The following is a 12,458-nucleotide window of genomic DNA, read 5'->3' as shown; positions in this document are numbered from 1 at the left end:
AAAAAGAAAGCATTTAAACTACTAAAGCAGGATGGCACCGTTGAAGATCTAAAAAACTATAAGGAGAAAAATTCTTTATCTAAAAAAATAATTAAAGCTGTCAAAAGGGAAACAGAGAAGCACATCGCTAAGGAGAGTAAAACTAATCCCAAGCTGTTCTTCAACTATATCAATAGTAAAAGAATCAAAAGTGAAAGTGTAGGCCCATTAAAAAATTGTGAGGAAAGTATGGTTGTAGATGATGAGGAAAAAGCTAATATATTAAACACCTTCTTATCCACAGTATTCACGGTGGAAAATGAAATGCTAGGTGAAATGCCGAGAGACAAAGAAAACCCTATATTAAGGGTCACCAATCTAACCCAAGAAGAGGTGCAAAACCGGCTAAATAAGATTAAAATTGATAAATCTCCGGGTCTCGTACACCCACGAGTACTAAGAGAACTAAGTAATGTAATAGACGGGCCTATGGGATGGTGGTTATGTATGATGGGTATATGGGCACAGGACTATGGGATGGAGGATAATTATAATTTGTTATAACTAACCACAGTTAGTTACTATGCCCGGGCAGCGCCGGGCTCTTCAGCTGGTTTCTTATATTTAGAGACTCTATAGCGACGGGGTCTGTTCCTCAGGACTGGCGCATAGCAAATGTGGTGCCAATATTCAAAAAGGGCGCTAAAAGTGAACCTGGAAATTATAGGCCAGTAAGTCTAACCTCTATTGTTGGTAAAATATTTGAAGGGTTTCTGAGGGATGTTATTCTGGATTATCTCAATGAGAATAACTGTGTAACTCAATATCAGCATGGGTTTATGAGGAATCGCTCCTGTCAAACCAATCTAATCAGTTTTTATGAAGAGGTAAGCTATAGACTGGACCAAGGAGAGTCATTGGATGTGGTATATCTTGATTTTTCCAAAGCGTTTGATACCGTGCCACACAAGAGGTTGGTACACAAAATGAGAATGCTGGGTCTGGGGGAAAATGTGTGTAAATGGGTAACTGGCTTAGTGATAGAAAGCAGAGGGTGGTTATAAATGGTATATTCTCTAACTGGGTCGCTGTGACCAGTGGGGTACCGCAGGGGTCGGTGTTGGGACCTATTCTCTTCAACATATTTATTAACGATCTGGTAGAAGGTTTGCACAGTAAAATATTGATATTTGCAGATGATACGAAACTATGTAAAGCAGTCAATACAAGAGAAGATAGTATTCTGCTACAGATGGATCTGGATAAGTTGGGAACTTGGGCAGAAAGGTGGCAGATGCAGTTTAACAATGATAAATGTAAGGTTATACACATGGGAAGAAGGAATCAATATCATCATTACACACTGAACGGTAAACCACTGGGTAAATCTGACATGGAGAAGGACTTGGGGATCCTAGTTAATGATAAACTTACCTGGAGCAGCCAGTGCCAGGCAGCGGTTGCCAAGGCAAACAGGATCATGGGGGGCATTAAAAGAGGTCTGGATACACACGATGAGAGCATTATACTGCCTCTGTACAAATCTCTGGTTAGACCGCAAATGGAGTACTGTGTACAGTTTTGGGCACCGGTGCTCAGGAAGGATATAATGGAACTAGAGCGGGTACAAAGGAGGGCAACAAAATTAATAAAGGGGATGGGGGAACTACAATACCCAGAGAGATTAGCAAAATTAGGATTATTTAGTCTAGAAAAAAGACGACTGAGGGGCAATCTAATAACCATGTATAAGTATATAAGGGGACAATACAAATATCTCTCCGAGGATCTGTTTATTCCAAGGAAGGTGACGGTCACAAGGGGGCATTCTCTGCGTCTGGAGGAGAAAAGGTTTTTCCACCAACATAGAAGAGGACTCTTTACTGTTAGGGCAGTGAGAATCTGGAATTCCTTGCCTGAGGAGGTGGTGATGGCGATCTCAGTCGAAGGGATCAAGGCCTGGATGTCTTCCTGGAGCGTAACAATATTGTATCTTACAGTTATTGTTAGGTTCTTTAGAAGGACGTAGATCTGGGGATTTATTCTGACAGAATTTTATAGACTGAACTGAATGGACTAATGTCTTTTTTCAGCCTTACTATGTTATGTATGACCTGTCGTGTACCAGGAACACCCCATATGACCTGCCGTGTACCGGGAACACCCCACAAGACCTGCCGTGTACCGGGAACACCCGAAAAGATCTGAAGTATACAGGAAACACCCAACAAGTCCTTCCAGGCACATTCTTCCATTGTTCCATGGTCCAGTTCTTATGCTCATGTGGCCATTGTTGGCAGACAGGTTACACCTCACAAGACCTGCTGTATACCGGGAATACCCCACAAGACCTGCCGTATACTGGGAACACCCCACAAGGCCCGCCATATACAGGGACCATCCCACAAGACCCGCCATATACTGGGACAGTCCCACCAGACCTGCCGTTTACTGGGAACATTCCACAATACCTGCCATATACCAGGACCATCCTATAAGCGCTGTTGTATACCGGAAACATCCCATATGGCTTTCCATATACCAGGAACATTCCACAAGACCCACCGTATACTGGGACCATCCCACAAGACCCACCGTATACCAAGACCATCCCACAGGACCCGCCATTTACCAGGAACATTCCACAAAACCTGCCATATACCGAGAACACTCCACAAGACCTGCCATACACTGGGAACACCCCACAAGGCCCGCCTTATACCGGGACCATGTCATAAGGACCGCCGTATACCGGGAACCTCCCATAAGGCCTGCCGTATACGGGGAACATCCTACAAGATCCGCCGTATACCCGGACCATCTCACAAGACCCGTCGTATAGGGGACCATCCCATAAGGCCTGCCGTATACCTTACTCTTGACTACTTTTCCTGCTGTCATCACTTGAGACTCCAGCGCTGCCTGTCCCCTCGCTGTCAGTGCATGCCACCCTTGATCATTGACTTATGTCACTGTATGACGCTTTATTGGATCCCATGGTCTCCAGAGATCAGACACTTCTCACCTCTTCCATTTCTTAAGCGCCTTCTTCATTGATTCCAGTTTTTAGGGTATTTTTCACAAAGAGGAAACACTTTACACCGGATTTCATGTTGTATGGCTTTTTATTGGACAGGTAACTTCTAGAGACGTCTTCATTCTATCTGAGGGTTTCGCTTGAACAGATATTCTGCCTGTAAGAAGAGAAATGAGTACACCGCTGCTCAGCAATGACATTAGTCAGTGATTCCCTACAACTTATTGAAGTCTGTGCTCCATATATAACAACAAGAAGAAAAAGCCTTAATAATAAGGGAACGGGCAGTGAGACGGGGAGGGGGGGTCTTCAGAGTGTCTACTTGTCGCTGCATCTGAATGGGCGCCAAGAAAAGCTACATCTCTGCTGCAGGGAAATGTGTGGTAAGGGGACACTCCTGAGCTCGGAGCATGCATCCATCAGAAGACACTGCCTAGCAGAAACCCTTTATACACATATTTCCATGTCGCAAATTGGCCACTAGGGGCAGCAAACTTTATGTATTTATAATGACACCTCCCTGACCTCCATACCGGCAGCACTGACAGGTCCAAATGGAGCCCACTGGGCCCCATGCACAGAGGCAATGCAGAAATCATGGACATTTGTAAATTTTGGCTAGTCAGGCTTATGATTTTGAACACCTATACTTAAGAGAGGTCATTAATGTCAGATTCAGGGTCAGGCACCATCTCAGGCTAGGTTCAGATTTGCGGATGGCAGAGCTGCGGACTTCCTCCGTGAAGCTCCGCCCACTGCCGCACCTCCTCTGGTCTGCTCCGCCTACGTCTGCATGCGGCCTGCGTACCTATCTTTAACATTGGGTATGCAGGCCGTGCGGATGTATGTGGATGCCTCCACATGCGTTGTTTTGACGATGCGGTGACCGCAGCAAGTTGCAACACGTTGCGTTCAACGCGGGTCGCCACATCATCAAAATGACGCATGTGGACGCATCCGCATATATCCGCACGGCTTGCGTACCCAATGTTAAAGATAGGTACGCAAGCCGCATGCAGACATAAGCGGAGATGACCGGAGGAGGTGCAACAGTGGGCGGAGCTTCACAGAGGACCTACGCAGTCCTCGGAGCTCTGTGAAGCCGGCCTAAGTCAGCTTTAATGGAGGACGTATCAATGGTTCGATAATGTCTATGGTCATTTTTCAGTTTTTGAAGGAGTCAAAACACCCTGCAACCATCCCGAGAGATCTTACCAGATAATCGACAGGGTCGTCCGGTCGGACCTTGCAGCATTCATTCAGCCCCTCTATCAGTGTTGGCATGACGTTCTTCATTAAGTAATTCCTTAAAGGGACGGACTGGGCTTCCAGCATTTCATGTTCTTGGCGTTTTACCTCTTCGAGGCGACTGTTCTGTAATGTTAGAGATGGATGTGACTTGTAGTGTTGGGGTTATATGTAGTAAACCCAGAATTATACATGAGTCGATCACTTCGGTGCGACGATGTCTGCCAGTGACACTAATCATATGCCAAGCCTGGGCTGCCGAAAGGAGTTCACGCATCTCCTGTCGACGGCCAGAAACAACGAACCTTGGAAAGGCAATCCGCTCATCTGTACCCGGAAGCATCACACATGATGGGGTCTCTCTTTCCACTGTAAATGTTGAGGGGGATGCGTGGTGAATGTAGAGATGGCAGCGCTGTGAATGTAAAGGGGGCCACGATGTGAATGTAAAGGGGGCCGCGCTGTGAAATTAGAGGGGAGCTGCGCTGTGAAAGTAGAGGGCGCCGCGCTGTGAATGTAGAGGTGGCCGCGCTGTGAATGTAGAGGGGGCTGCGTTGAGAATGTAGAGGGGGCCACACTGTGAATGTAGAGAGGGCAGCGCTGTGAATGTAGAGAGGGCGGTGCTGTGAATGTAGAGGGGCCAGCGCTGGAAATGTAGAGGGGGCCGCGTTGTGAAGGTAGAAAGGGGAGCGCTGTGAATGTAGAGGATGCCATGCTGTGAATGTAGAGGGGGGGCCGCGCTGTGAATGTAAAGGGGGCCACGCTGTAAAAGTAGAGGGGGCCACGCTGTAAAAGTAGAGGGGGCCACGCTGTAAAAGTAGAGCGGCCGCGCTGTGAATGTAGAAAGGGTCGTGCTGTGAATGTAGATGGGGCCGCGTTGTGAATGTAGAAAGGGCCACACTGTGAATATAGAGGGGGCCGCGCTGTGAATGTAGTGGGGGCCATGGTGTGAATGTAGAGGGGGCTACGCTGTGAATGTAGAAAGAGCCACGGTGTGAATGTAGAGGAGGCCGCATTGTGAATGTAGAGAGGGCGGCGCTGTGAATGTAGAGGGGCCAGCGCTGGAAATGTAGAGGGGGCCGCGTTGTGAAGGTAGAAAGGGGAGCACTGTGAATGTAGAGGATGCCACGCTGTGAATGTAGAGGGGGCGGCGCTGTGAATGTAAAGGGGGCCGCGCTGTAAAAGTAGAGCGGCTGCACTGTGAATGTAGAAAGGGTCGTTATGTGAATGTAGAGGGGCAGCGCTGTGAATGTAGAGGAGGCCACGTTGTGAATGTAGAAAGGGCCACACTGTGAATGTAGAGGGGGCACCGCTGTGAATGTAGAGGCTGCGTTGTGAATGTAGAGGGGGCAGCGCTGTGAATGTAGAGGAGGCCACGTTGTGAATGTAGAAAGGGCCACACTGTGAATGTAGAGGGGGCACTGCTGTGAATGTAGAGGCTGCGTTGTGAATGTAGAGGGGGCAGCGCTGTGAATGTAGAGGGGGCAGCGCTGTGAATGTAGAGGAGGCCACGTTGTGAATGTAGAAAGGGCCACACTGTGAATGTAGAGGGGGCCGCGCTGTGAATGTAAAGGGGGCCGCGCTGTAAAAGTAGAGCGGCCGCACTGTGAATGTAGAAAGGGTCGTGATGTGAATGTAGAGGGGCAGCGCTGTGAATGTAGAGGAGGCCACGTTGTGAATGTAGAAAGGGCCACACTGTGAATGTAGAGGGGGCACCGCTGTGAATGTAGAGGCTGCGTTGTGAATGTAGAGGGGGCAGCGCTGTGAATGTAGAGGGGGCAGCGCTGTGAATGTAGAGGAGGCCACGTTGTGAATGTAGAAAGGGCCACACTGTGAATGTAGAGGGGGCCGCGCTGTGAATGTAGAGGTGGCTGCGTTGTGAATGTAGAAAGGGCCACACTGTAAATGTAGAAGGGGCACCGCTGTGAATGTAGAAGGGGCTCAGCTGTGACTGTAGAGGGGGCCATGCTTGCATAGCAAACTCCATTTTACACTAGTGCTTGGTGCGGACACCTCTCTATCACAGCAGCACAGTCAGGCCCCTTTCTTCACACGTAGGACTTGCACCTATCAGACGTATAGAATATTCGGTGGATATGATACATATGCCTGAGATGGCAATAACCCTCAGGTCAGACTAAGCTGATGGCCCAGCTCACCCACTCTTCCCATCGGGCGATCTTCTCGGCTTCCTCCTCAGACTCTAGCCTGGATAATTCAGCCATCCTTTCTGCCTTACGAGTAAGACTTTCCTCCGCCTGTTTCTTCTCCAGCTCTGCCAACTCCTCTGGGGTGAGTCCGTAGTTCCGAGGTTCCCCGACCTCCTTAGTAATTTGCTTTATAATGGCTCTATATTCGAGATCGTCGTCTTTAGAAACATCTGTGTTAAAAACAATGAGTGATATCAGTGGTGTACACGTAGCAGACGGGGTCCCGTAGTTTCACTCACAGTTGGGCCCCTCCTCCGGGGAGCTGATGTACATCACCATAACCCCAACATGCTATGTAAGGCAGGATTCACACACGTTTTTTAGCATTTTTCATAATACATTAAATCAATAGGAAGCTAATTTTTTTATTTAGTATTTAAGCATTTTATTTTAGATTTTCCAGCAGAATCGACTCTAAAATCTATAATAGGAAAACTCAGTGTGAATATACCTGAAGCCCCCCATACTCTGTAGAAAGCCGTCTGCTAAACTACTGTTTGAGTAGCAGTTATCACCCCCCGACTTTCAGCATCCAAAATCATGATGTCACAATGGAGCCGGGGACCCCCATATACAGTAGAATCCCCCTGATATCAGCGGGTTTTGCTGCCATTGGTCTAATGAATACGGGGAGATATGTGACGTCACTCTGCTGACGGCGCTCCATGGGTAACAGAAGCTTTGTACAGGCCCACCCTGCCTATAGGGACGGCGGACTTGGCCCACCTGAGCTGGGCACTGCTGGGATGACTGGTAACATTCAGAGAACCTACCAATATGCAGAGGGTGGATCTCAGCTTCATCAAAATAGTTCAGAACGGTTTCATCTTCTGTATTTAAGTCCCGAAATGTGGCGAGAGCGCGCAGAAAACGATCCTGAGAGTAATGTGTTCCGGCCACTGTGCTCTCCGGAAGATTAATCACCCGGTTTTTAAGAAATTCATCAGGTGCATCCAATGAAATTACAAAATCTAAAAAAAATAATAATCAAACATTATATCCTGACATTCTCAAACACATGCACGCTCTACTTGGCTGTATGTGCATGTATTCTGTATGAGGAAAGGACAACAAGTCGCTGCCAGACATCTCTGGTTTTGGCTCATCTCCCCTGAGTACAAAAGGATTGGGCCTATTGAAATCCATCAGCCTCATCGTTCTTACCACCTACGGCAGAAGCTGGATCACTGCACACCTATTAGATGGTGGAATGATTTTACTGAAATCGGCCATCTTTAGACACGGACTATTCTTCATAGGTCCAACAACAGAAGGGCGACATGAACACATAAGACGGCGACAGTGAGTTTCCTGATCAATCAGCCGTGCAGGCATTTTTTTTCTATAAAAATGAGATAAGCGTCTGCCAGGTTTGACTGTCGCCACCAATCTGAAAGTCCACCATAAAATTAGGTGGGGTGAAATCCAACCTCTCGGGTGGTCTCCATAGCTATTAGATTGTGACATGTATGACAACATGAATAACAAATAGTAACTTGGCACTCAACTTGAATGATCCTTTTTGAAAGAAAATTTTATTATGTGCAGTCTCAGAAACGTTTCGGCCCACAACAGGCCTTCATCGGTCTGCCGACTGATGTGACAGTGTGGTGACTAAATGCAAGTCCAAAATTTCGTATATATTGATTCCTGCTATCAAGGTTGGTGCAGGTGTGCACTGTGCACTCACTTGATACTGTTTGCGTATGGGCTGGTAAACTAGCCAGACTCAATATATATTGATTTTGGTGCGGTATCTAACTCCTTGGATTCAAATTAGGATGATGCACATTGTGGGATGCTTGGCCATATAAAACAGGCGTTTGATATGAAAAACTAAGTGCTCTTGAACCATAGGTCCATCCAGGACTGTAGCTGAGAGGGAGCACAAGATAAGCAGTGTAATCAATGTAGTGGTATCCCCTAAAGCTTGTGGAGGTCGGTTGGGGTATGTAGATCAAAACGCGGTATCCACCGCTTGTATGACAGCTGTCATACAAGCGGTGGATACCGCGTTTTGATCTACATACCCCAATCGACCTCCACAAGCTTTAGGGGATACCACTACATTGATTACACTGCTTATCTTGTGCTCCCTCTCAGCTACAGTCCTGGATGGACATATGGTTCAAGAGCACTTAGTTTTTCATATCAAATGCCTGTTTTATATGGCCAAGCATCCCACAATGTGCATCATCCTAATTTGAATCCAAGGAGTTAGATACCGCACCAAAATCAATATATATTGAGTCTGGCTAGTTTACCAGCCCATACGCAAACAGTATCAAGTGAGTGCACAGTGCACACCTGCACCAACCTTGATAGCAGGAATCAATATATACGAAATTTTGGACTTGCATTTAGTCACCACACTGTGACATCAGTCGGCAGACCGATGAAGGCCTGTTGTGGGCCGAAACGTTTCTGAGACTGCACATAATAAAATTTTCTTTCAAAAAGGATCATTCAAGTTGAGTGCCAAGTTACTATTTGTTATTCATTTGGGTCTGGGTAACCTACTTGTGCACCCTGCGGTAGTGCCACGCTATACTTATCACATGTATGACAACATGAGCATAAAAACTTGCCAGATTCATTTATGAATTACAGCTGATCACTGGGGTCCCAGCTGCTTATAAATAGGATTCTCTAAGGACAAAAACCTTAGCACAATTGTCCCTGTATACCCACCTGGAGTGATGGTTGTATCAAAGCGAGGAGCCTTACTCCTACTCTCCTCCTCTTCTTCACCTTCTTCTGCTAAAAACAAATCAAAGTGAATGTACTGGATGATGTACAGGATAATGTACGTGATGATGTGCGGGATGATGTACGTGATGATGTGCGGGATGATGTATGGGATGATGTACATGATGATGTGCGGGATGATGTGCAGGATGAAGAACGGGATGATGTGCAGGATGATGTGCGGGATGATGTATGGGATGATGTACATGATGATGTGCAGGATGAAGAACGGGATGATGTGCAGGATGATGTACGGGATGATGTGAGAATGATGTGTGGGATAAAGTGCGCGTGATGAGGTGCAGGATGATGTACTGGATGATGTGCAAAATGATGTGTAGGATGATGTACGGGATGATGTACGGGATGATGTAAGGGATGATGTGCGGGATAAGTTTGCAGATGATGTATTGGATGATGTGCAAAAATGATGTGTAGGATGATGTACAGGATGATGTGCTAGATGATGTGCGGGATGATGTATGGGATGATGTGCGAAATGATGTGTAGGATGATGTGCGAAATGATGTACGGGATGATGTGCGAGATGATGTATGGGATGATGTGCGAAATGATGTGTAGGATGATGTATGGGATGATGTGTGAAATGATGTGTGGGATAATGTACGGGATGATGTGCGGGATGATGTGCGGGATAATGTGCGGAATGTTGTGCGGGATGATGTACGGGATGATGTATGGGATAATGAGAAGGCTGCACATATGTCTGATGAGGTCTCCATATACAGAGATGATCACAGTTACAGGGGACAAGAACACTTACATCTAAACAACTCCTTAGCTTGTTCATAGGTCTTAGGATATCCATCCAGTACATAACCCTGGTTCTGACAAGGCATGGATTTTAGCTTTTCCCTCATGAAGCGAATCACGTAGCTGTCATCCAGGCGCCCTGTAATACATGTGAGAGATATTGAAATATTAAAATTGTGTCTTTTGCAAAAAAAAAAAAAGATATATATAAAATTATATACACACGTGATCAAAATTGTTGGTAACCCTCATTTAATGACAGAAAACCCACAATTGGTCACAGAAATAACTTGAATCTGACAAAAGTAATAAAAAGTAATAATAAATCAAAAATCAATGAAAATGAACAAATGAAAGTCAGACATTGTTTTTCAACCATGCTTCCACAGAATTTAAAAATAAAATAAAACTCATGAAATAGGCCTGGACAGAAATGATTTTACTCCTGAAAATAATGTGACAAAATGGACATCTTAAATCATGGTGTGTCCACTAATTAGCATCACAAGTATCTACAATCTTGGAATCAGTGAGTGGGCCTGTAAAGAGAGCTACGGATACTCACTGTGCTGTTTGGTGACATGGTGTGTATCACACTCAACATGGACCAGAGGAAGCGAAGGAAAGAGTTGTCTCAAGAGATTAGAAAGAAAATTACAGACAAACATGTTAAAGGTAAAAGTTATTAGACCATCTCCAAGCAGCTTGATGTTCCTGTGACTACAGTTGCACATATTATTCAGAAATTTAAACTCCATGGGACTGTAGCCAACCTCCCTGGACGTGGCCGCAGGAGGAAAATTGATGACAAATCAAAGAGACGGATAATACGAATGGTAACAAAAGAGCCCAGAAAAACTTCTAAACAGATTAAAGGTGAACTTCAAGCTCAAGGAACATCAGTGTCATATTGCACCATCCGTCGTTGTAGGAGCCAAAGTGGACTTCATGGGAGATGACCAAGGAGGACACCATTGTTGAAAAAAAATCATAAAAAAGCCATACTGGAATTTGCCAAACTACATGTTGACAAGCCACAAAGCTCCAGGGAGACTGTCCTATGGACAGATGAGATAAAAATTGAACTTTTTGGCAAGGCACATCAGCTCTATGTTCACAGATGGAAAAATGAAGAAAAAATCTAGAAAAAATCACTGTCCATACTGTGAAACATGGAGGAGGCTCTGTTATGTTCTGGGGCTGCTTTGCTGCAGGGTACAATGAAATCTCAAGACTATCAAGGGATTCTAGAGAGAAATGTGCTGCTCAGTGTCAGAAAGCTTGGTCTCAGTCGCAGGTCATGGGTCTTGTAACAGGATAATGACCCAAAACACACAGCTAAAAACACCCAAGAATGGCTAAGAGGAAAACATTGGACTATTCTGAAGTGACCTTCTATGAGCTCTGACCTAAATCCTATTGAGCATCTTTGGAAAGAGCTGAAACATGCTATCTGGAAAAGGCAACCTTCAAACACGCGACAACTGAAGCTCTTGAGGAGTGGACCAAAATACCTGTCGAGAGGTGCAGAAGTCTGATTGACAGTTACAGGAATCATTTGATTGCAGTGATTGCCTCAAAAAGTTGTGCATCAAAATATTAAGTTAAGAGTACCATCATTTCTGTTTAGGCCTACTTCATGAGTTCTATTTTTTTTTAATTCTGTAGAAGCATGGTTGAAAAGCAATGTCTGACTTTCATATGTTCATTCTCATAGATTTTTGATTTATTATTACTTTTGTCAGATTCAAGTTATTTCTGTCACCATTGTGAGTTTTTCTGTCATTAAACAAGGGGTACCAACAATTTTGACCACGTGTGTGTGTGTGTGTGTATATACAGTGGGGCAAAAAAGTATTTAGTCAGTCAGCAATAGTGCAAGTTCCACCACTTAAAAAGATGAGAGGCATCTGTAATTTCCATCATAGGTAGACCTCATCTATGGGAGACAAACTGAGAAAAAAAAAATCCAGAAAATCACATTGTCTGTTTTTTTTTTCATTTTATTTGCATATTATGGTGGAAAATAAGTATTTGGTCAGAAACAAGCAATCAAGATTTCTGGCTCTCACAGACCTGTAACTTCTTCTTTAAGAATCTCCTCTTTCCTCCACTCATTACCTGTAGTAATGGCACCTGTTTAAACTTGTTATCAGTATAAAAAGACACCTGTGCACACCCTCAAACAGTCTGACTCCAAACTCCACTATGGTGAAGACCAAAGAGCTGTCAAAGGACACCAGAAACAAAATTGTAGCCCTGCACCAGGCTGGGAAGACTGAATCTGCAATAGCCAACCAGCTTGGAGTGAAGAAATCAACTGTGGGAGCAATAATTAGAAAATGGAAGACATACAAGACCACTGATAATCTCCCTCGATCTGGTGCTCCACGCAAAATCCCACCCCGTGGGGTCAGAATGATCACAAGAACGGTGAGCAAAAATCCCAGAACCACGCGGGG

At 45.2% G+C, this 12,458-nt stretch overlaps 1 protein-coding gene across 2 annotated transcripts in view; it reads right to left on the bottom strand.

Annotated features, from left to right (window-relative positions):
- Positions 1 to 3,085: 3,085 nt before the first annotated feature.
- Positions 3,086 to 12,458, bottom strand: part of AK7 (adenylate kinase 7) — a 33,495-nt gene continuing 24,122 nt past the window's right edge. For both annotated transcript variants that reach the window (XM_073577681.1, XM_073577682.1), the window contains exons 13-18: positions 10,007 to 10,135; positions 9,166 to 9,234; positions 7,248 to 7,445; positions 6,424 to 6,644; positions 4,232 to 4,390; positions 3,086 to 3,173 (exon numbers count right to left, since the gene is read on the bottom strand). In XM_073577681.1, the coding sequence (XP_073433782.1) occupies positions 3,135 to 3,173; positions 4,232 to 4,390; positions 6,424 to 6,644; positions 7,248 to 7,445; positions 9,166 to 9,234; positions 10,007 to 10,135 (815 nt within the window). In that variant the 3' untranslated portion in view covers positions 3,086 to 3,134. The remainder of the gene's footprint in view (positions 3,174 to 4,231; positions 4,391 to 6,423; positions 6,645 to 7,247; positions 7,446 to 9,165; positions 9,235 to 10,006; positions 10,136 to 12,458) is intronic.

The sequence above is a fragment of the Dendrobates tinctorius genome, unplaced genomic scaffold (assembly GCF_039654945.1).
Source record: "Dendrobates tinctorius isolate UK_male_01 unplaced genomic scaffold, ASM3965494v1 ptg000057l, whole genome shotgun sequence".
Lineage (NCBI taxonomy): Eukaryota > Metazoa > Chordata > Amphibia > Anura > Dendrobatidae > Dendrobates > Dendrobates tinctorius.
This window is presented reverse-complemented; position numbering and strand designations above follow the sequence as displayed.